The following is a 25,000-nucleotide window of genomic DNA, read 5'->3' on the forward strand; positions in this document are numbered from 1 at the left end:
TCCATTTAAAAAAAAAAAAAAAAAAAAAAAAAAAAGAAAGCGGGGGAAGTGTTTTGCAGACGCGCTGTCATGGCTGCAGACACGCGTGGCGTCCCGATACGCCGACTGTCAAATGGTTAAAAAATCTCATTTGCCTTTTGTTTGCGGCCGCGGCGCCGGAGGAAAACGCCGTTGACGCTGACAGCGGCCGCCTCGAAGAGCTCACAGATTTAACGTTTTTTTTGTTTTCCTTCTTAAATCAAACGGCAGCTACCGGCCTGCTTCTGCATCTGTGTCAGCGCTCAAATCCTGTTTTTTCTTCAAACAAGGTCGATAATCTGTGAGGAGGATGACATAATCCCACTTTTTTCCAGATTTTTCTTGAATCGTGTGTCATTTTCTTCATCCTAGTGGCTGATCTGTCTTATTATTCTGCCACATTTCGGCATATTAGTACTTGTTTCCAGACAAAAATAAATAAATAAATAAATAAAATCCTAAAACAAGTGGAAGTGCACTGGAAACAAGGGGGGCTTTGAGAGAGGTGGTTCTCAAAGTGGGGTTCAGGGACCTCCAGGGGTCCTTGAGCAGGTTCCAGCCCAAAGAGCGGTGCTTCAGTTTGTTTATAATTCAGTTCAATTGAAATTGGTGCAATCTAAAAATGCATTATCTAACAATATACTTCAATATCAACATTCAGTGACTATTTCTAATGTACAGTTACAACATCTTAACATGTTAAATCCAAACATATTTTCACATCAAGGTCATTTGGAGTGAAGCTCAGCCCAATGAAAGTCAATGTGGGTGATGATTATTGTGAAAAAACAAACAAACAAACAAACAAACAAACAAACAAAGAGAGCGGGTGCTGATGGCGGCGTGGCGCTCTCACCTGCTCGGCTCCCAGCTCCCTCTTCAGTCGGTTCTGCCACTGCAGCGCCTGCATCACGATCGCCTCCCACCGCCGCTCCAGGTTGATGGACAGCAGCTGCAGGGCCTCACGGTGCTGCTCCGCCTCTGGGCCCACCTCCACCAGGGGGCCCGCCTGTCCCACAGGAGCGCAGGAATCAGATTTACAGGCCTCGTTAACAAACTGACCGTGTTAATTAAACACTGAGGAGCAGCGCCGACCACTGATACTGTTACTACTGCTATCAGGAATACTGCTAATACTACTACTGCTAATACTACTACTAATACCAATACCACCACTGATACTGTTACCACTATCAGGAATACTGCTAATACTACTACTGCTAATACTACTACTAATACCAATACCACCACTGATACTGTTACCACTATCAGGAATACTGCTAATACTACTACTACTGCTACCTCTACCACTGCTACTGTTACCACTATCACGAATACTGCTAATACTACTACTGCTAGTACTACTACTACTACTACCAATACCAATACTACCACTGCTACTGTTACCACTATCAGGAATACTGCTAATACTACTACTGCTACTACTACTACTACTACTACTACTAATACCAATACTACCACTGCTACTGTTACCACTGCTACCAGGAATACTGCTAATACTACTACTGCTACTACTACTACTACTGCTACCTCTACCACTGCTACTGCTACTACTACTACTACTACTAATACCAATACTACGACTGCTACTGTTACCACTATCAGGAATACTGCTAATACTACTACTGCTACTACTACTACTACTACTAATACCAATACTACGACTGCTACTGTTACCACTATCAGGAATACTGCTAATACTACTAATGCTACCTCTAGTACTACTACTGCTACCTCTACCACTATTACTGCGACTACTACTACTAATACCAATACTACGACTGCTACTGTTACCACTGCTATCAGTAATACTGCTAATACTACTACTACTGCTACCTCTACCACTGCTACTGCTACTACTACTACTGCTACTGCAACTACTAATACCAATACTACAACTACTACTACGGTTATCACTGCTACTGTTACCACTGCTATTAGTTACTACTACTGATCTACTACTACTGCGGCTACTACTACTGTTAATATGATTACTGTTGTACTACTTCTATTGCTACTACTATTACTGATACTACTAAAAGTACTACTGCTAATGTTACTACTACAGTTAGTAATACTACTCTTCTACTACTACTACTACTACTATTACTGTTCCTACTACTACTAACACGAATAGTATTAATGCTGCTTTTACATCTATTGCTACTTTTACAGTTACTATTACTACTACTACTAATATTCGTAACTACTACTAATGTTCTTCCCACTACTACTACAATTACTTGCTACTGCTAACACTAACACTACTAGTACTACTACCGCTACAACTACTACTGCTGCTGCTACTACTACTGATAATTCTACTACTGCTACTCCTACTAGAAGTACTGCTGCTACTACATTTACTACCTATGATACCACTTAAATACGACTGCTACTTCCACTATGACTATTAATAATAATAATAATAATAAAACTTTATTTGTATAGCACCTTTCATACAAGAATTGCAGCTTAAAGTGCTTCACAATAAAAAGAAGAACATTTGAAAACACATGAAATAAAACATTAAAAAGAATAAAACACAGCACAGGGTGGAATTAAAAAGAAAAGGCTAAAAATTGAAATAAAATTTGAAATAAAACAAAAGATGCAAATAAAACAATAAAAGACAACAGTGTGGAATAAAATAGGAGCTCGTTAAAGGCTGGAGTGAAAAGGTGGGTCTTTAATCTCCTTTTAAAGATGTCTAGTGAGCTGGCTAGATACTACCACTAATCCATGTACTACTTTACTGTTAATAAAACTACGACTAAAACAACTGCTACTATAAGTTGTACTATCACAACTGCATGCACTGCAACTACTACTATTAATAATAATACTAATGCAAGTACTAATGCATCTACTACTACTACTACTACTACTACTACTATAACTGATGCTTTTGATGTTCTACTTGAACTTGTACAGCTCAAACAGCGACAGCAGTGCTGATGCTGCTTTTCTTCGTTGGTGTCCGTACACTTTGTTTTACCCACCTGGCTTTGCTGCAGCAGCTTCTGGCAGAGCCTGAGAACAGAGGAGACTCCCCTCCGCCTGCCCCGCACCTCCACACACAGAGACTGAGAGAGAGGGAGAGAGAGAGAGAGAGAGAGAGAGAGAGAGGATGGAGGAGAGACAAAGATCAGACAAAGGAAAAGAAAAAAATGAGAAGGTCAGCAAAAAACATAGAAAACATGTTATCTATCTCCATTAAAGCAATAAGCTGTAACATTTTCATATAAATAAATGTCAGCTCGTGTCTTCTGGATCTGACTGCGACGTCACCGCAGCGATCCAGCTTCTCCATTTGCTGCTCTGAACACTCGAGCCGCGTCCCAACAGCGAACTACACACACACACACACACACACACTCACAGCAGCCAGGTCTGGAGCACGGAGTGTGTTGGCTCCGTGAAAGTACGAGAATAAAGTAAAGTGAGGAATGCCAGCGTGCACACACACACTCAGAGTGTGAGGAGGCAGCACATCCCAAATTTGTCAAGTCCTGGAGGACAAAATACTGACAATCACATGAGGAAAAGACGCTCCTGTGTTTCATGTGACGTGAGGCGACACACACACACACACACACACGAGGACCGGGCACATGCACTGCTGGGGGCCGGACCCAGATATCTGGGGACCAATCAGTTTTTTATTCCACGGTTAGAGATGCAGGAACCAATCACAAGCAAAGAGAGTGAGAAGAAAAATCAATCAATCAATCAATCAATCAAACTTTATTTATATAGCGTCAAATCACAACAGAAGTTATCTCATGACGCTTTACAGGTAGAGCAGGTAAGGACCACGCTCTACAAATTATAGTAATAACCTAACATAACATAATCAATAGACATAATAAATAACATAAAGTATTTAAAATAAATAAAATAAAATAAAATGCGAAAAAAGATAGATAGATAGATAGATACTTTATTCATCCCGAAGGAAATTCGCAGTTTTTCAGCAGTATCCACAGATTACAAGATTAAATAAATAAAAAATAAAGAATAAGAAATAAAGAATAAGATTAAATAAGAATAAGAAATAAAGATAAGATTAAAAAAGGTAATAATTAAAATGAAATGAAACAAAACAATCAAATCCAACAAGCAGACTTACATCTGATTTAGACCCCATTACATGCAACATGGATCTGCGCAAAACACCTGCACACACTGGCCTTCATTGATTATCTATTAATGCTGGTGATCAGTGATCACATCGTCCATTTGTGCTCTGATATTTGTAGTTTAGTCGGTGTGGAAGGAGCATGCAGCGTAGCTCTGGGACGTTTTGGAAAAGTATCCAAATATCCAAAAGCACAAAAGCACACGGCTGCACACCGAAACAACAGGAGGAGCCACAAAGATCAAATAAGGGCAACATTTTGAGACCCCCCCCCCCCAATTTGTCTCAGTTCAATCTGACTAAATTCAGCTCATTCATTACGCTTCATTAGCATAAAGTCAAATTCATTATACAAATCCTCGCCTGTGATCAGGAGCAACGCTACATAAAATAAATGACAATAGCCAATATTCCCTCTGCTGGCCTCTCCTCCTGTCTAATAAATGCAAAAAAGAGGGAAAAAATAGGATTGGCACTGCCTATTATAAATCACTATATGCTGATGAGTTTCCACACTCAAAGGTCAGTGTGTGTGTGTGTGTGTGTGTGTGTGTGTGTTTGCATGTTTGAGAGTGTGTGCTAATGCATGCCTGTGCACAAGTCTGTTAGTGTATGCATGTCAATATATTTGTGTTTGTGCTTGTGTGCAAACATATGCATGCATTTCCATGTGTGTGTGCGCGCGCTTGTGTGTGTGTGTGTGTGTGTGTGTGTGTGTGTGTGTGTGTGTCACAGAGGATTGAAGGGACAGCCTAACTCCGTTGCAGCGGGGACCAAACACGTCCGAGCCCCAAACTATTTATGCTAATCCTGTCCGCTCGCAGAAAAGCACTTCCTTTACATTTTCTTTACATTTTTCCAATAAATATTAAACACCATTACAATGAAATGGGATTCTCTCTCTCCCTCCCTCTCTCTCTCTCTCTCACACACACACACACACACACACACAGTCTCTTTCTCACACATGCAAAACACTCAACTCTTCCTCTCCTGTCTTTCATCTCCTCTCCCTCCCTCTCCCTCTCTCTCTCTCTCTCGCTTTATTTTAGCATATTTGTGGCTCGCCTGGTTGTCTAAACAGGAGATGGGGATGCAGAATACACCAGGCAGGATCAAGAGGACAAGCCTGGTGTGTGTGTGTGTGTGTGTGTGTGTGTGTGTGTGTGTGTGTGCGGCTGCAGTAAATGTATTCAGGACAGGAGGTGTGTATTATGTGGAGGAAGGAGGCTCTAAACAACAGCAAAACGACTGAGTGATACTTGCTATGCGCCAAATAACTGCAGCAGACAGCAGGCTGGAGGGAGCGCAGGGAGAAGAAATGCCTCGTACCAGATCGGCTCCGTGACAGTAATTCAGCGTCGGGGGGGGGGGGGGGGGGGGGGGGGCGCGGCCACAGGACGTCCCGTTCGGCGGCAGGTCGTACGAGACGTCTGAATCTCGCGCTGCGTTCAGCGTCACATCAGATTTTATGTAAACATGAGCTGCCAACTGGAGGAAAAAAATGTCCTCGGCTGCTGACGTCCTCCAGCTGCAGTTGGTGGATTTTGTGACGTGAGAAACGCCCGGATGGGAACGATGTGCGACGGTGGGCGGTTGTGGTGTTGAGCAGCGGCGGATGGCACACATCCCGCCTTCAAAATAAAAGCACCGCTCTAGTTTATAATGCAGTTATTTGTGAATAAACTGTGGCTAGCTTGAGAGCTGTTTGGCGTGTCCAAAAACATCAGAGCAAATTTTCAAACAGGTGGTATCTGGATAAAACGATCACTTATCGGTAATCTACAGGGCTGCTGTGTCGGCTGGAATTTTTTTTTTTTTACTTATTAAAAGTTACATATTAATAATGTTAGAGGAAAAAGTATTGCAGCTTTTAGAGCCTGGTTTAAAGTCCCGATGTAACGCCGGTCGGAGTAAAATGCATTCTGGGAAACTTAGTGATATGTGGGATTTTCCTGTTGGCTTCGATGACGCAAAAAGTGCTGATGCGTGTCGACAAACATGGCAGCTAATCTGTCGATGTCAGCATCATGAACTAATGAAAACATCACAGCAACCACAAAGCTAGCGTGACAAGAAAACAAAATAAAACAAACAAAAAAAAGAAAAAAAAAAACACAAACAAATCAGATTTGCTTGGACTTTATATTCCCACACAGGTGAAACTCACACACCTGAGACAGGAACTGCTGTGACAGCTCTCATCTGGAGGTCAGAGGTCAACGGACCCCTCTGAAAATGGCCGTGCTCGTTCTTCCCTCGACAAAATTTAGCCAAACTTTGGAGCGACATTTAGCTGCCTTGCTAAATATGGCGCCCCCGACACACACTTTGGTCCTCTCATCAACACCGGAGAGGAAGCTCATAAGCCCCGCCCACCTTCCTCTCATTGGTCTTCCCACTCCTCCATCAGAGTTTGAACAGAAAAGTGAAACTTGTAAATTGTCCCAATGATTTCTGCACGTCTCTTCGATAGACTGAATATCCACATTTCTCTGAGCGCTCGCCTCTGGCCCTCACTCTCTGCCTGGTGAAATACATTCTGCAGTTTGGGAAAAAAACCCTAAATCCATAATAATTTATCATTAATTGTTTTTTTTGTTTTTTTACCTCCTTTCTCTCCACGAGTTGGAAGCCAGGTAATCAGTTCTACACTGCAAAAAGTCAAATCTTACCAAGATTATTTGTCTTATTTCAAGTCAAAATATCTCATTACACTTAAAATAAGACATGAGCTCAGAAATAACTTGTTTTTAGACAATTTTCACCTGTATCAAGCGAAAATTTACTTGAAACAAGTTAAAATTTGCTAGAAAAAAGAAAAATTCTGCCAATGGAACAAGCAAATTTTTACTTGTTCACTTGTGTCACAAGTAAAAATTTGCTTGTTGTTTGTTTCTCTGGTATGTTTCTTGTTTCTAGCAAATTTTCACTTGTTTCAAGTAAATTTTCACTTGAAACAAGTGGAAATTGTCTAAAGACAAGTTATTTCTGAGCTGATCATGTCTTATTTTAAGTGTAATGAGATATTTTGACTTGAAATAAGACATTTTGACTTGAAATAAGACAAATAATCTTGGTTAGATTTTGACTTTTTGCAGTGTACTGCCCAAAAGCAAGCACCGCTGTAGTGTGTTCATTATGGCTGATTAAAATCGATGAATAAAAATTATTTCAATTAATAAAAAAATACCATCACAGACATTTATGACCCACTTTAATGGACATTTTCTTAACATCTGATGAGTTCTCACATTATCTGGCTGTCATCAGGTGCATCAGGTGTTTTGCAGCCATGTTCTGCTGGGCGTTTCTTTAATTCATCACCTGTCATGTTCAATGACTGCCTCGAAAATACTTGTATAAACTTTGTCTTCATGCATTTCATTTTGCACCCGTTTTGAGTTTGTGTTGTTGAATTTGTCTGCTCTTGTTTTGTTTTTGTTGTGCAGGTGAAAAATGATCTGGAGCCGCTGTTACACTCTATTTAGAGCGATGCTTATTTAAGCATAGCATAAATGCATAGCAAAAATGTCATTTCGGCCCACGACGCCTTCGTCTAACTGCTTTTTCTTTTGAATGGGTTTCCCATTTTTCATCCCCTTTCTCTACATTTCTATTTTCTGCAGAAACAAAAAAAAAAAAGCAAGTAATTGTTTTCTTTTTCTTTTTTTTTTTTTTGTCTTTCTATGAAGCACATCTATAAGCTGCCCTTTTACTGTCGGCAGGTACTGTACCAATCATGCTCTTTATTATTTTCATTACCGCTGCAGTTTGACTGGCTGTGGATGGCAAAACAATCTTTTCTCTGTCTGTTATTTTCATACTGAGAAAGCAGAGAGAGAGAGCGAGAATCCTAAGTCTCTATTGTTTCTGCATTGCTGGTTTTTATGCACTGATCTCTCTCTCCCTCTCTCTCTCCCTCTCTCTCTCTCTCCCTCTTTCTCTTTGGCCGGTCGAGCCTGGCTGGGCCCCTATTGACTCAAAGGGCTCTACAGACACAGTCGGCCAAATATTTGCTAAAAAGCTTTTCTTCCAAAATACATGGAAAGCTGTAGAGTGGCTGCAGGGAGAGAGCGAGAACGAGAGAGAGAGAGGTAGAGAGAGAGAGAGGAGGGATGAGAGTCAGCAAGAAAAAAAAAACAAAGAAAGCAAGAGAGGAAAAAATGAGACAGAACAAGAAAAAAGAGAGACAGGTGAAATTTTCAGAAGTAGGGATGAGGGGTGGATAGAGACAAAGACAGACTGAAAAAGATAAAGATAAAAAATATATAATGAAAAATAAAACAAGAAACTCAGAAAGAGATAGAGAAAGAAAGAAAGAAAGAAAGAAACGATGATGCCAAAGAGAGAAAAGAGAGCTAAGAGGGTAGGAAGAAAGAGATGAAGGAAGGAGAGAGGTGAGGAGGGCCATACAGCAAGAAAGCAAGAAAACGAGACGGCTAAAGACAAAAAACTGAACGATAGAGAGAGAGAGAGAGAGAGAGAGAGAGAGAGAGGGAGAGAGCTGAGGCTTGGCTTCATTCACTTTCACAGTTGAGCTGCGGATGCCGGCGGCAGCGACCCGGTCAAACTGAACTCCTGATCCCGACATCAGCAGGGATCAGTCGGCGCTGTGGCCGCTCGCTCGGAGCGCCGGGCTCTTAGAACCACTCGCCTCGGTTCTGAGCGGTTCCACTTGCTTAAGAACAGAGGAACGGCTAAACCGAGCCCCAATTTCAAACTGCTGCTTGTACACACACACACACACACACACACACACTTTTATATTTAGATTTCGACTGTGTGTATGTCCTGGGAGATGTGATCCAGATGTGAACCGGCAGAGAAACTGCAGAGAAATGCAGGGAAAGAAAAACTCTGCACACTATTTTATTGTACAAGCTACGATGACAAAGGGCTCTGTGTGTGTTGGTGTTGATCAGTTTAAAGTGGAGGGTTCTGTTACACTGATTTAAATGGACAGTCTTTATTCTTTATTCTGCATTTCCTCTCATTTCCCCAAAGCAGTCACTAATCGTCCCGGGGTCGCACGCAAAAAACAGCAACAATCAAAACAAGCAATAATTAAAATCAGCACTGTATCAATGACACAGAAGACAAAAAACAAGCCAAATGTAAAGACAAGGAAATAAGTAAAATGACTACACATGAAACAAAAATATTAACCGACAATGAAAACAAAAACGCTGAAAAAAAAAAAACCTGAGACAGAAAAACCACAATAATATTCGTAAGGAATTCATCAGTTTTTCTTTTAATGACTTTTTAACCCTTTATAGGGCGCTCGTTGAAATACTTTGAAATTAAAAAAAAAAAAAACAACCCTAGACTGTTATTAGAGAACATGACAGGACTTTATTATTTCTATAAAATTTTTCTAAAATTTTCATTTTGTAATAGAAAATCAAAGCCGTTGAGATTGGTCAAATGCCACAATCATGTGACCTGGGATGTAGAGCGATCTTTGCTGATTGGCTGGGTGAAGACCAAATGATTATTGAACTAACTGAGACAGGGGATGGGCCTGATATGTAAAATTTCTGAAATTACCAAAAATAGTCACTTGCCCTATAAAGGGTTAAAAGAAAATCTACTTTAGTTAGTCTGATATTGATGGGGAGTGTATTCCAGGTGGAAGAGGCTCTTTTGGGAAATAGTCTCGATCAGGTCGTTCGGCTCATTCTGGCTGTAATTTCATCGCTGCGTCTCGTTTTCATCCAAACGGCCGTGGAGGTGAACCTCTGACCATCCTGTCCTGGACGTGATGTAAAAACTGAGCGCGGTGACAGTCAGCGTTTGAGCACCATGTGTAATTTTCAGGTGAGAAAACCCGTCGCATGTGAGGAGGCAGAAACACTTTGAGACTCTTTGAGCTGCAGTGTGAACGCAGCCAAGCGCTCTTCTGTTTTCAAGTTGAGGAACAAACAAAGTGAAAAGGTCGGCGTTTCGAGGCAGTGTGCACAGCGGCCGCTGCCAAAGAGAGGAACACACTGTGCCGGACTCAGAGCCACGGAGCTGTTTGGGGTTTTTTTGTTTTTTTTGGCTCGATTATGTAAGACCGGCTCGGAGTTTCAGCATCTTGTGTTTTAAGGTGAAAGTGAAACAAACGTGCGTTCTCCCACAGACGTCTGGAAAATCAAACCATGTTTATCAGCCAGGACTTTCCGAACGATTTAATAGTTCCACAGAAACACTGGGGTGCTGTAAAGAACCCCCTCAGACAGGTTCTCTATCAGAACGCTCATCTGCACACAGAACCTTTAGGGTGCTGAGGAGAACTGAACAGAACAGGCTAAAACAGTTTCACATGGAACCTTTACAGTACTGCGAATGATCTTTTAGACTGGTCCTCTGTGGTATAATCACACCACACACACACACACACACACACACACACACACACACACACACACACACACACACACACAGACACACTGCTGTCACCTGTAATACTTCTATAATACTTCTGTAATATTCCTGTAGTAAGTGAACTGTGTCTGAGTGTGACCTCAGTCTGTTTTACCGGGTTCACTCGTTCAGTCTGAGTTGGCCTAGTCAACACAAACTCTGCTCTTCTTCTTTGGCAGAGCCTTTCCAGGTGCACTGTGCTGATTATGGTACAGCGCCACAGTGGACTGTGCCGGTACTGCAGCTAAACCAGAACTATCTCCTTCGCAGGAGGGCGGTCACTGATCAAGAGGCGATGTGAAATGTGAGTGTGTGTGATTTCTGTGTGGAGGAGAAACCCTGGTTCTGTATCGCGTGACACTGAAAGGATCCCTGTTGCACCGGTTCTCAACCTGGGGTCTGGGGACACCCCAGGGGTCCTTGACGGGAATCCAGGAGGTCCTCAAAAAATGTAGGGATATTTTAATTTCACTATTACTTCATTGAGCAGAGGTCAGCCCGATGACAGAATGTACACAAATGACTTTCTGAGTTCATGGTTTCACTGTTAATCTGCTAATCTGCAGTACAGAAAGTTATGGAATAACTCCGATGTCGATCCCTACATCTCATCAGACACGGCGCCGTGGCCTGAGGTGCATCAATCTGACATCAGAGAGGCTGAGAACCCCTGAGAACCACTGAGAACCACTGAGAACCCCTGAGAACCCCTGGCCCTGAAGAACCTTTACGGCACAAATGGTCTCAAATGGTTCCACTTAGAACTTTTATAAAGACCCTTCAACACACCGGACCTTCAGGACGTTCTCATGTTACCTGAAAGGACCTTTGTTGGGTTTTGTTGGTGGGTTCTGCTGGTTCTGTGAGCGGTTCTACGCCGATTCAGAACCGCAGAACTCTCCTTCTTCTGTATGAATGCTGCTGTTTCTCTATGTCTCTCGCTCTCTCTCTCTCTCCGTCCGTTGCGGCGTGGCTGTATTCAAGGTCGACTGACAGGAGGGACGCGGGATGAAGGAGTGACGTCTTTATCTCTTCATTCGTTCTCTCTCTCTCTCTCTCTCTCTGCCATCGCTCCCTCCGTCTGTCATTCAACATCCTCTTTCAGGAAGGTTGACCGACTCGGGATAAACAAAAGAAGAGAGGATCTGCTTTCCTCTCTCCCTAATTCCCTCTTCACTTCCCCTCTCTTTCTCCCTCTCTCTCTCTCTCTCTCTCTCTCTCAAGCTCGATCTCTCTCTGCCACTCCATCCCTCTCTCTCATTCTTAAATCTCCGTCTCCTAAAAACAAAATCCTCTTAACTCTCCTCCACCTCCTCATCTCCGCAATCTAATTACCGAGACCTGCCGTGAAGAGAGGGATGGAGGGAGAGACAGAAAGAGAGAGAGCGAGAGAGGTGGTGAGAGAGAGATAGCTTGAGAAGTGGAAGGAGAAAAAAAGAGAGAGAGAGAGAGAGAGAAGTGGAGGATGTTATTGTGGCTGCTGCTGTTGTATTTCTGTATCGGTGGTGAGGAAGAAATGACTTTGTAATGGAGAGAGAAAAAGAAAAGAGAGAGAGAGAGAGACAGGAAGAAATATAAACGGAAGGAGAGAGAGACAGAAAGAAGTAAGAAAGAAAGCCAGACAGACAGACAGACAGACAGACAGACAGAGAGAGAGAGAGAGAGAGAGAGAGAGAAGGGGAATTTCGGCTGGTTGCACGGTGACCCAGTGGATATTTCAATCAATTACCATTAATTAGAAATCTCTGATTAATTCTATTTGTTGATTAAGTCAATTAAAACCACAAGCACTCGTTATCGCACAACGAGCCTAATGAATTCCTGTCGACAATTTGTTCCCACACACATATTCCCTACGCTGCCGCTAATACCGCCTACAGCTACCAAAACTTTGTCGTTTGCATACTCTAACCACATCTCTCTCTCTCTCTCTCTCTCTCTCCTTCCCTCTATCTTTCCTTCTCTCGCTCTCTCTTTTCTGCTTCCCCATCCTCTTTCTCCACCGCTGTCTTCGTTTATTTGTTTGCTTGTTCGGCGTCTCTCTCTCTCTCCTCTCAAACAGACGGTCCAGGCAGGTTTGGAAGTTAAAACTCCGGATGTATCACTCACATCAGCTCGTGCGCTCATCAGGGTTTAATGAATCATGAAATTTCCTGACCATATTCGTCCGTACGTCTGTATTAATTAACCTGAAGCTCATCGTTCAATATGTCAGAAATCTGGAGGATGGAGTCTGTTTAAGTGTTGTCATTTGTCAAACGCGGTCGGCAGTCGCCTTTTTTCCTTTAAAAAAAAAAACAAAAAAACTCCTTTCTTTCTCACACAGCCGACGTGTCACGGTGGAGTGTAAATCGTGTAAATCTTGGCCGGACTGACCCTGAACGCACCGCGCCTCTCCTCGCTCGGGGGTTTTTAACGCCGCACATAAATGGGCTCTGAAAGTCGCCGGGATTCGTTAAGAGCTTTTAGCGCAGTTCATTGAAAAATGGAAGCAGACAATCAAGTAAAATATGTCTCCGCTGTCCACTTTACCGCCATGTTTGTGACATTTATGGCAAACTTGGCAACCCGGATGCATTAAAATATCAATTTAATGCTTTTGACAAAAGGAGCCGCTTGGCTCCGGAGTGAGCTGTGTTTTACATTTCAGGAATTAAGGCGACGCTCTTATGCAGAGTGGTTTATGATGAACGGCAGCTTCAGATCTGAGATTACACAGATTATATAATAATAAAAAAAAAACAACAGTGAGGAGGTCAAGGGTCAGGAGCGACGTTCCTGTGAGAAGAAAGAAAGATGGAGAGAGGATTCTTTTCCCAGCAGTTTCTCTGAGATTAAAGCAAAGCTTGTTAAGAAAATCGATGCGGCGCTCTGATTGGCTGAAGGACATGTTTGGGTCCAAAGTTTACAGATATCCCCGATCCACATGATAAATCTGACGCTGTGACAAAGCGCCGGCCGGCTTCATTAGGTGTTATTGATCACGGGGAGGTTTCAGCCGAGGTGCTCGGGCTGCCGGGCGCACGGCGGACGTCTCGCCGCTGAAAGCTGCGCTCTTAAAATATTCAGCCGTAAACAAATGGGACGGTATGAAGTCTTTAGGAGTGAAAGCATTTGCCGTTCTCGCTAATGCAGCCGGGCGAACGCGGCGAGTTAAAAAGCCGCCATCAATAACACCCAATCTCTCGCTGTCTTCTCTCTGCATTTCCCTTTTTCTTTGTCTTCTCGTTCTCTCCGTCCTTGTTTTTTTTTTTGTTCTGCTTCCTCTCTCTCTCTCTCCCTCTCTCTCATTTTGATCCTCTGACTGATGGAAACTCAGAGCTGCATTTTCAAACTACAAGGTGATGAATGTAATGAAACACACTTGGTCACGCACTTTCAATTAGTGACAAATTACTTCATTAACGAGCTTCAGCCCATTGATTATCAACATTTTATTTCTGTATTTATTGTTGTAATATTTTGTAGACTAATGCACATATTTTTGTATTTTTTATTTATTTATTTATGGTGAAAGAGAGGATGCGCACATCTGCCTAATCATATTGTTCTGATTTTTAAAATATAAATCCATAAATAAAAATAATATTCTTCACATTCCAACACTATCATTATTTTTCTTTTCTTTTCTTTCTTTCTTTCTTTCTTTTTTTTTTTTTTTTTTTTTTTTTTACAAATTTCATTATTATTATTTTATTTTTGCTTGGGTGAAAATGCTCATGAACTCGTCCCTCATGTGAAATGGAAAGATTTATTTTTTTCTAATTCATTCTGTTAAGTATGCATTTTCTTTAACGTTTCCATCGGTTTGCAGATATTTATCGATCGGTGTGTGCGGGGGGGCGACGCCGGCCGCGGCACCGTCATCTGAAAGAAAACCGATGTGACCTTTGCTCGGGACGGTGTGTTCATTAAGGTTAGGGGCTGACTGATTAAAATGCTGCTGCTTACACTTTATTTATTTATTTATTTATTTATTTAACTGTAATTACACCGGACTCTTTTCTCAAGTTGAAGTTCTCTGGTGGACAAAGTTTTCTTGTATTTCCTCCCTCGGTCAAACCATCCCTCAGTTGTTTTTTTTGTTGTTTCTCTTTTCCTTGTGGCTGCTGCTCCAGAAAATATTATTTCTGAGAGGTTATTTCCTTGACAGCCAAACTGACTCCAAACTTATTGTTTTCCTAACATCAATAATCCTGTTTCTTGGCTGTTCTGGGTTTCGGGATTGATTAAGTGCCTCGCAGTTTGGACACGATGCCGCATTGTTTTGATTTCCAGGTTTTAAATAGATGTTTTTTTACTTTATTGTGATCAGAAATAGGAGTTGAGTCTGAGCCCGGACAGGCCCGCGAACGCACCGCTGCCCTGACTGTCCTCAGGGGCTCGACCGTGAGTTTCGACCAAACCCACGTGTACTTCACTGACGCCTGGGAAAGTCTGCCATCCGTCTGGAGCTCAGTGGAGTTTGCCTCCTCGTGCTGAAGAGACTCATAGGTCAGCGCTCCCTCAGTCCAGCTGACATTAGCGGTTATAGAAACGTGTTTGATTAGATCGAGTCCTCGAGTCCCGGCCACAACAGGTTATGCTGAATTTTTGGTTGTTTGTTTTGTTTTGTGTTTTGGAGGGTTCGATGAGTTTATAGAAATCTAAAGGGCGGAGTGAAGGTCAGCCGGCTGCTGTTAGGATGATGATGTCAGCGCTGTCAACACCGCAGAGACCCTCATGAAGAACGCATGAAGAACGAGTGACAACAAAAGACCAACTGATATGAAAATGGAACATGTTTCAATAGCTGAATTATTATTATTATTGTTATTATAATTTTCTTTAAAAAAAAAATTGTATGCATGGAAACCTTGAGTTTGCAGCATCTCTCTTTATTTTTTAAAAATATTTTTATTTTAATATATTTTTAATCTATGATATGATATGATATAATTTTGGTATATCATATGATTATTTTGACATTTATGATTTACTTTATATATTCATTATAACATGTTGACTTCATCATCAGTTTCTTATATTTTTAAGCACAGAAAGCTGGAGCGTGCAGCATCTCCTCTCCTGTTCTTTCCTTTTTCTTTTTTTGTTCGTTTTTAGCAGATAAAAGTAGAGAGTGTTTTCTTCTCCGCCGGAACAGATGAAGATGAAAGACAGACCTGTTTGGTGATGTTGTTACCGTGGCAACATCTAACCTGTTTGCTCGCCCGTCAGGCCCCTAACGAGCAACTCTTAACGAGAAAACACCTCTTCAAAAACACAGACACGCTCTCTCTCTCTCTCTCACACACACACACACACAGAACCAGAGGAGCACGCACACAGAGATGCAATGGAGACACACACACACACACACACACAAACTCACCGAAACAGCCCAAAATCACACAAAAATACACAGTCTCCTCTAAAACCATCCTTAACAACACACACAACTGAGAAACACACAGACACAATCACTCAGTCCACACAAAGGCTTTGACTCAGACACACACACACACACACACACACACACACACGCCGCCTGTGAAGCCTTGTTCTTGGCAGGGAGTCGGTGGATCTGTAATCCTCATCATGCAGCAGGTATTGATATCAGAGAGCTGCTGTCGCCTGCTATTAACTGCCTGGGAGACGCCGGGGGAGGGCGGGATCACACTCCAACAACAGTGGGGGGGCGGGGTCATGTGCTACGAACTGTGTGTGTGTGTGTGTGTGTGTGTTGGGGGGGGGGGGGGTTATGAATTACAAACAGCAGGGGATGAGGGAGTAACACACTGAGCTGTGGCCAGAGGGGGGGGTCACATGTTACTAATGCAGGGTGAGCGGGGTCCAAAATACCCAGGAAGGGGCGGGGCCAATACTCAGGTGAGGAGGGGGGTGGGGGGTGACATGAGTTGGAGTTGTAACCAGCAGGTGGGTTGAGAAGGGTCGCAGGTTATGGGGTCATATGTCACAAACAACCAGGGGAGGGCGGGGTCCTGGGTTTTGGACACTGGGGCGGGGCGGGGCTGGGACGGGGCGGGGCGGGGCGGGGTTGGTGGGGCAGGGCGGGGTTGGTGGGGCAACATGTTGCAAAGGGTAATGGGGATAACAGGGTCATGAGTTACCAAAGGTAGGAGGAAGAGGAGGTGACACACACCCCCTCCTCCCCCTCCCAAGTGTCAGTCAGTGATTTATGATGAAGTCATAACATTTTGTAAAGTTTTTCTTTTCTTTTCTTTTCTTTTTTTTTTTTTTTTTGGTTAAAAACAAGCTGCATTCCCTCCTTACAGCTTCACAAAGCAGGGAAATGCTGACTTGCTGAGCGAGGTGCGGCTACCATTTTCCATTTTTACTTTTGTCACCTTGAGTTCAAGACGGTCCGTTTTTTTCCATAATCGCTGATCGGCCACGCAAAACTATTCTGCTGTTTCCTCGAACCCAAGCACGGGGAAATAGATAGATAGATAGATAGATAGATAGATAGATAGATAGATGGATAGATAGGTATACTTTATTGATCCCAGACTGGGAAATTCACACATTACAGCAGCATCATCAATAAATAAAAAAAAAAAAAAAAAAAAAATTAAAATTAAAAGTATATACAATAGAGATTAAATATGCGAAATATATCCACTAAAGACAATAAGGGCTAAGTATATACAATAAAGTAACCTGAGAATATGAGATGTTTAAGTGCTGAAATGTAAGAAATGTAAGATATACCGATGAAAATACTAAATATGAAAACATGAGAAACATGAGACAGTTACAGGAAATATAACTCCAAAATAAAAATAAAACATCAGAATCTTCTCAGTTAATAGACGACAGGGGAAACCACAAAACCAAATAAATAAATAAATAAATAATTACATTAAAAAATGAGCTCAGCATTGCACATCATTGGTTCTCTATGTTTTAAAAAAAAAGGGGGCGGGGCCAGAGTGACTTTATGGGGAACATAATGGCGGGCCTGAGAGAGAGTACATGCCACAAACATGGGGGTGGGGGGATGGGAGTGGGAATGGGGGGGTCATGAGTCACAAATGGCAGCGGGGGGGGGGGGGGGGGGGGGGGGGGTTCAGGCTCTGAGCAGTGGAGGGTCAGACGCTGCACGGGGGGGGGGGGGGGGGGGGGTCATATGTTACAGGGACAGGAGGCGGCAGGAGCCTGGAGAGACGAGGGGGGGTCATGAGTTATGAATGATTGAGGTGGGGAGGGGGCAGCGAGGGGGAGGGGGCTTCATCTACTGTCGACAGCAGGGGCGAGAGAGAGAGAGAGAGAGAGAGAGAGAGAGAGAGAGAGAGAGGGGAGGGCTGCACATCACAAGCAGCAGCTAACCGCTCACACTGATATCTACCAATCTATGCTGGAATCTGCCTCTGTGTGTGTGTGTGTGTGTGTGTGTGTGTGTGTGTGTGTGTGTGTGTGTGTGTGTGTGTGTGTGTGTGTGTGTGTCAGGAGAGGTCGCGTCCTAGCAGTGTGTATCCGTCTGACTCAAGGAATAAAGAGACTTTGAACAGGACAGCAATCCATTTCCCTCCACCGGGGAGGGAAAGAAAGAGAGAAAGAAAGAAAGATTGTCGTGTTATCACCTTTTCGCCGCCTGAACCCCGACAGCCGTCCAGAAATAATCCAGACGGCTGAGGAGAGGACGCTGCTGTAATCACGTATTATTTCTTTCTTTTACATGTGCTATCACTCCACTAAACAGACGGTCAGTCAAGCACATGGAAACATGCAGCAATGTAACCCCAACATAAAATAAAATAAAATAAAATAAAACAATCTGCAGCATCTGAAATTTGTCCTGAGTGGGAGTTAGCTCGCAGCTAGCAGCAAGCTTTGGTTTCAATGTGGAATGCTAACAATGCTAACAACGAACTTAGTGACAAATTAATACTGCTACTACCGCTAATAATAATAATAATCTATTTATAGGGCACTTTTCAAAATCAACATTTTAAAAAAACAACAAGTAAAATAAAATGAAATGACAAAAATTAGGAGTATAAGCACCAATAAAAGATAATTAAATGCAGTTCAAAGACAGTTAAATGAGGATAAAAGTGTGTTTTAACAAAGGTTAAGGTTCATGTTTCCTGCAGCCTGAAGCCTCAAGGTGTGTTCACACCGGACGCGATAACGCGAATTCGCGCGTCAAGTTTACATTAAAAGTCAATGCAAAGACGCGATGACGCGCGATTTCGGGTCGGGCGGCGCGTTTCGCGCGATACACGTGACGCGTTGACGCTTCATCGCGTCGCGTTGGACGCTTCATCGCGTCGCGTTGGACGCTTCATCGCGTCGCGTTGGACGCTTCATCGCGTCGCGTTGACGCTTCATCGCGTCGCGTTGACGCTTCATCGCGTCGCGTTGGACGCTTCATCGCGTCGCGTTGGACGCTTCATCGCGTCACGTTGGACGCTTTATCGCGTCAAACGCCTCATCGCGCAAGTTGAAAAATTTCAACTTTTGACACGACATCGCGTGATGCTTTGACGCGATAGCCAATCAGTGTTGATATTCTCCCTACGTCACCTATGTCAAGAACTGCCAAAGGAAATCGAAAAATGGAGGACAATATTATTGTTGCCGTGTGCGGACTACCGGGCTGCCAGGCTGCCGTGTGCCGGCTGCCGGGCTGCCAGGCTGCTGTGTGCCGGCTGCCAGGCTGCCGTGTGCGGGCTACCGGGCTGCCGGGCTACCGGGCTGCCCTGTGCCGGCTGCCGGGCTGCCAGGCTGCTGTGTGCCGGCTGCCAGGCTGCCGTGTGCGGGCTACCGGGCTGCCGGGCCGCCCTGTGCCGGCTGCCGGGCCGCCCTGTGCCGGTAAATTTTGCGAATATGTGTCTGTTGCTAATGCAGCTATTGGATGTAATTTACTATTAACCATGCTAGCGGTAACGTTAACCCGGCATATCTGTCTCGCTTCGTGTGTGCGTCTTGTCAGTGGATGTGTGTCGCCACAGATGGAAAAGTCTGCGGGACACCTACATCAGGGAGAGGAAGGAGGGAGAGAGGAGGGCGGGTTCGCATCAACGCGTCCATCGCACGATAGACGCGATTGGGGAAATAAATGATTCCATGGTCACGCGGCGCGTTTCGCGCGTGACGCGCGATTTCATCGCGTTCATCGCGTTCATCGCGTCCGGTGTGAACACGGCTTCAGACGAGTCACAAACTAAACGGCTGATCGGCGACGTCGCACTCAAGATTACTGGATTAGTGAGTCGGCCCTCCAGCTTAATAATCTGTGGTTCAACAGGAAAGCTGACCACGCCTCGATGCCCAAAAATCTCCCTTTTACATTTCAAACAGCTCGACAGGCCATGTGGTCAAACTGTGACTCTTTAAACAAAAGAGGAATGAAATTATTTCACCTGTAAACACGGCGAGTACGTCTGCCTCAGAATTATTTTGCATCACCTGAACTTTTTCGATACAGCAGTTTGTTTGTTTGTTTGTTTGTTTGTTTGTTTGTTTTGTAGGGAAAAAAACATTGAGATGATCAATCATCCCCAGTCCTTTGACATTTTTTCACTTGTTTGGAGGGAAACTTTTTTAAATACTTTAATACTTATTTTTTTTCCCCGCTGTGTATTTGGATTTTTATTTATTTATTTATTTATTTTATTTTTATTTTGGTTTTTTTTTTGCCCTCATTGATTCCACATGAGAGGAAATCCCTGACAGCAGCTTTAACGTGTCAAAAAACACTGGAGGATTCTAGCATTTTCTCCACTTTATCTCATTATGACATGGAGGAGGTGTGTGTGTGTGTGTGTGTGTGTGTGTGTGTGTGTGTGTGAAATATCTCCTGTTATCTGGACGAATGGCTCCTCACTGATAGGCAACATTTAACCTTCTAGAAAGGGCCGTGTGTGTGTGTGCGCACGTGTGTGTGTGTGTATGTGTGTGTGTGTGTGTGTGTGTGTATAGAAAGGTGAATTTCTGTGCAAATGTATGGGTGTATGGGCGCTTGTGCGTGCGCATGTGTGTGTGTGTGTGTGTTCAAACATGAATGTATGAAGTGGATATTGGTGTGTATATGTGGTGTATGTGTGTGTGTGTGTGTGTGTGTGTGTGTGTCGTAATGGGGGCTGAGGTATGTGTCTTACTATATATGTGTGTGTGAGTGTGTGTGTGTGTGTGTGTGTGTGTGTTTAAGCACAAGCGCTGTATCTGCACACCTGTGTACATTCACGTGCACGTGTGGGTTTCATATCTGTACCAGCATATGTGTGACCCACTGAGTGTGTGTGTGTGTGTGTGTGTGTGTGTGTGTGAGGCCCAGTCCATTAATTCTCAGTGTGTTCGGCCCCAGGAGCGTTTCACTACAATAGCGAGTCACTGGAGGCCCGGGGCCTGCCGGAGCGTCTGGGCGACACCGTATCTTCAACCAGCGCTAATTCAATTAAGACCGAGGTTACAGACGAGGAAGGGGGGGGGGGGGGGGGTCGTTAAGGACAAGGGGGGGTGGGAGGAGGAAGAGGAGGAGGAGGAGGGAGGGGCGGGGGAAGACGAAAAGAGGGAGGGGCGCAGGACGGCGGCTCGTTCCAGCTCATCAGAGGAGGAACAGCGGGGTCAGACGACACACATCCACATGAGTTTGGCTCATCCTCCTCGTGGACGCAGGGGGGCGGGAAGCGCCGGGGCTGATGGGAAATGTGGTCTCAACGTGGAGAAAGGCGAGCAGCGACAGTACGACAGCTGGGAGACAGAGGCTGACGGGTCTCACCGACGTTATTCTCTTTATTATAGGATTTAAAGAGGAAACTCGTGAGAGCTGCACTGCAAAAAGTCAAATCTTACCAAGAGTATTTGTCTTATTTCAAGTCAAAATGTCTTATTTCAAGTCAAAATGTCTCATTACACTTAAAATAAGACATGATCACCTCAGAAATAACTTGTCTTTAGACAATTTTCACTTGAAACAAGAAACAAATTTTACCAATGGAACAAGCAAATTTTTACTTGTTCACCTGTGTCACAAGTAAAAATTTGTAAAAATTGTCTAAAAACAAGTTACTTCTGAGGTGATCATGTCTTATTTTAAGTGTGATGAGATATTTTGACTTGAAATAAGACAAATAATCTTGGTAAGATTTTGACTTTTTGCAGTGTGCACCCTCTGTTCTTCACTGCATCAAAACATTTCTCTTCTATCTGTTCTGCTTCTATATCAGCACAAATACCCATCAGGCCGCTGGGCCACTGTGTCGCTCCGTCAGCGTCTAGATTTTTTCCTCTATTTTTGGTCGTAATCCTACACTAACGCCGTCTGTTCCTAAATGTCCACCCGCCGGGGAGGAAAAAGGAGACTTTTGAATTTGAGATCATTACATATTTGCCATATATAGAATCATCTTATAGATTTGCAACTTATTTCTTTTATCTGCATTTTACCGATTCAGAACTGCAAACTTCTTTTCTTATGCACTTGCGCTTCCATTTGTTGATGTGGCTTTCTGATCGTTTACTTTTATTCTGTAAATAATTTAACCCAGAAAGTACTTTGTGCTTAATAGATGAGAATTATTATTATTATTATTATTTTTAAAGGTGTTCTTTTGGTCTTCATGTAAACGTGTATTTGTCTAAATTTGGGAATTTTTCTGTGGTGCACGTGTCTTTATGAATCTGTGTGTGTGTGTGTGAGTGCACGTGCCCCGGTGACCCGTGCTGACCCCGCCCCCCTCCCCCCCTGCTGTTTTCTCATCCAGCTGTACAGTAATAAGCCGCAGCGGCGAAATCGAACCCATTTACGACTCCAACGCCAAAAACAGATAAATGATCGCTAAAATGGAGCCGGCCCCTTTTAAAATGGAGCCCCGTTTTCTCCATTTAGCCCGACGGCCTGCCTCTCTCCATACAAATGACTCCTATCAATATTTCCAATCTTCATTTTTCCCAACGCTCGGAGCCTCGTTCTGCCAGAAATCAATGGCTTCCCACTGAGAGCTGTGACAAGGATCAAAAGTGAGAGCGGCTCGACTCGCCCCGCTCAGATAAAGTCTTGTTTCTATACAGTTTCATCATTTAGGCAGGGTGTGTGTGTGTGTGTGTGTGTGCAGATGCATGCATGTATATGTGAGGTTGTGTGTGATTGCATTAATCTGTGTCTTTGTGAGGGTGTGCATGTCTGTGTTTTTGTGTATATGCATGTATGTTTGTGTTTGTATCTGCATGTGTGTGTGTGTGTGTGTGTGTGTGTGTGCATGTGGGGGGTTTAGTGTACGACTAGATTCATCAGTGTGTCACTGTGGGAGACTTTACGTGTGTGTGTGTGAGCCTATATATGCGTGTGTGTATGCACTTGTGTGATGGTGCATATGCATTTCTGTACTTGTGTCTGTGTTTATGCATGCATTTATGTTTGTGTGTGTGTGCTGGGATGCGTGTTCAGTGTGTGTGTGTACGTGCACATATCTATGCATATGTATGAGTGTATATATAATTGTGTGTGTGCATTTAAGACATGCCAGCATGAGTTGAGGTGCACACATGAATGAATGTATATGCGCATGTGTTCATTTGTACTAAAGTATGTACATTTGCATGACTCTGTGTGTGTGTGTGTGTGTGTGTGTGTGTGTGTGTGTGTGTGTGGCTGTCAGTCACACGGCAGGGCGAGGCTAATCAGCGCGGCTAGCTGTTCGCTGTGTGATGTAGGCTGATTAATATCCTGTTAGCGTCCCGGGGCTTTTAAGGCTAACTGCTGTTTCCTCTATACATCCACTCCCTTCCAAACAGCGGCGCTTTCATCTGTGCTCATTAAGACGATGTTCGACTAAACTTAGAAACACAGACGGCGAGATGTTTTCACCGTCCTCCGCTCTGATTGGGCCGAGCTCCGTCACACACATGTGGCGGAGGCAAAAGTTTGTGTGCCAAAGTTTAGAGTGCTGGTTAAAAAAAAAAAAAAAACATGAACCTGAATGTCGACCGGTCACTCAAAGCCCCATGCCGGTGATTCTGCGGTGGTTCGCCTCATATCTGCAAATCTCTTCCCGAAAACAAGAGCTGCCACATCACTCCTCCTCCCTTTCCTCCATTCATCCCACTCCGATATGAACATGAACTTTCAGAGCCTTCACACTTTCTTCACTCCAGTTTTCCATCAGCGGAATAAAGTCCTCCACATGAGTTTTCCTAAAAGCAGCACTTTTTCACACTGAAACGCTCCCTCCTCCTCCTCCTCCTCCGCCAGGGAAAATAGTCCCCGGTGGAAACGTTTTTTTCCACAGCCGATCATCAGCTGTGTGGTTTGTGAATGTTGGACTTTGTTCGCCGCACAAGCAGAACATTATAAGGCGGCTGCTTCAACCACAAACTCATGTTTTGATTGTATTTGATTATATTGTGTAATCTTTAATTCCCTGCATGATTTGATAAATGGTTTGTTGGCATGTAAGATGGGGAAATTGTATTAAATGGGCCAAACATTCAAAACAACGTGCATGGTCCTTTAAGTTAACTGTTATCATTTATAAAGCAACAAAGTGATTTTTTTGTTTGTTTGTCCGATCTCTGTGTCGCTCATTGACTTTCAGTTCGACTGGATGGACTCTTATTGTCTTGATTTGATGTGTTTCCTGTTGAAACGGGACGTTTGGGCGATGTCACCGATGCTCTGTTTTACAGGAAGTAAAGGTCGTGTGAGGTCATTTCATGGGGACTTGAAATTCTACGGGATGACTTTAAGTTCATCTGGAGGACCAAACTGAAGATCCACTGGAGGAAAAAATGGTAATTTTTCTGGAGTAAAACCTGTGGATGTTCAAAGTTCTCTTACATAATGTAGTATGTACATCCTCCAATAGTACACACTAACAAAGTATTATTGGAGGACTGACCTGAAGTTCTACTAGAGGACCTTCTTTAGGTTCTACTTGAGGACTAAGAGACTCGTGAGACTAACTTCATGTTCCATTGGAGAACTGAAGTTCCACTGGATCCACTCGAAATTGTACTGGAGGACTATTTTGAAGTAATACTGGCAGATGAGCCAAGTTGAAGTTCTACTAGAGGACCTTCTTTAAGTTCTACTTGAGGACTTAAGACACGTCTATCAGAAGACTAACTTTATGTTCTGTTAGAGAGCATAAAGTTCTACTGGAGGAAAAACTGGAAATTTTACTGGAGGACAAGGGTCTCCTGGAGTAATAATGATGCACTATTGAAGATCTCTTGGAGGATTAACGAAGCTCAGCTGGAGAACAAAGCAGGTTCTACTTGAGGAGTGTCTTTGTCTGTCTGTACTTTCACTTACTGAGTGTCTGTCAGAGCGTCTGCGGTCCTACCTTGAAGCTCTGGAGCTGCGTCGAGGCCTCCTGGTCCTGTCGGAGGCAGGAGTTGAAGATGAGGAGCTCGGTGTCTCGCAGCCAGGCCTTCAGCTCCTTAATCCGAGCCTCCAGCTGC

The 25,000-nt window shown here is 43.6% G+C and overlaps 1 protein-coding gene and 1 pseudogene across 1 annotated transcript in view; both read right to left on the reverse strand.

Annotated features, from left to right (window-relative positions):
• LOC115353980 (tripartite motif-containing protein 35-like) overlaps positions 1 to 25,000 on the reverse strand; it is a 993,629-nt pseudogene that overhangs the window by 572,075 nt on the left and 396,554 nt on the right.
• Positions 1 to 25,000, reverse strand: part of akap6 (A kinase (PRKA) anchor protein 6) — a 216,255-nt gene that overhangs the window by 21,018 nt on the left and 170,237 nt on the right. The window contains exons 17-19 of the mRNA XM_030044838.1: positions 24,883 to 25,000; positions 3,042 to 3,125; positions 875 to 1,027 (exon numbers count right to left, since the gene is read on the reverse strand). The exon at positions 24,883 to 25,000 is cut by the window's right edge and continues 122 nt beyond it. Of these exons, the coding sequence (XP_029900698.1) occupies positions 875 to 1,027; positions 3,042 to 3,125; positions 24,883 to 25,000 (355 nt within the window). The remainder of the gene's footprint in view (positions 1 to 874; positions 1,028 to 3,041; positions 3,126 to 24,882) is intronic.

This window comes from Myripristis murdjan, chromosome 22 (assembly GCF_902150065.1).
Source record: "Myripristis murdjan chromosome 22, fMyrMur1.1, whole genome shotgun sequence".
Taxonomy (NCBI): domain Eukaryota; kingdom Metazoa; phylum Chordata; class Actinopteri; order Holocentriformes; family Holocentridae; genus Myripristis; species Myripristis murdjan.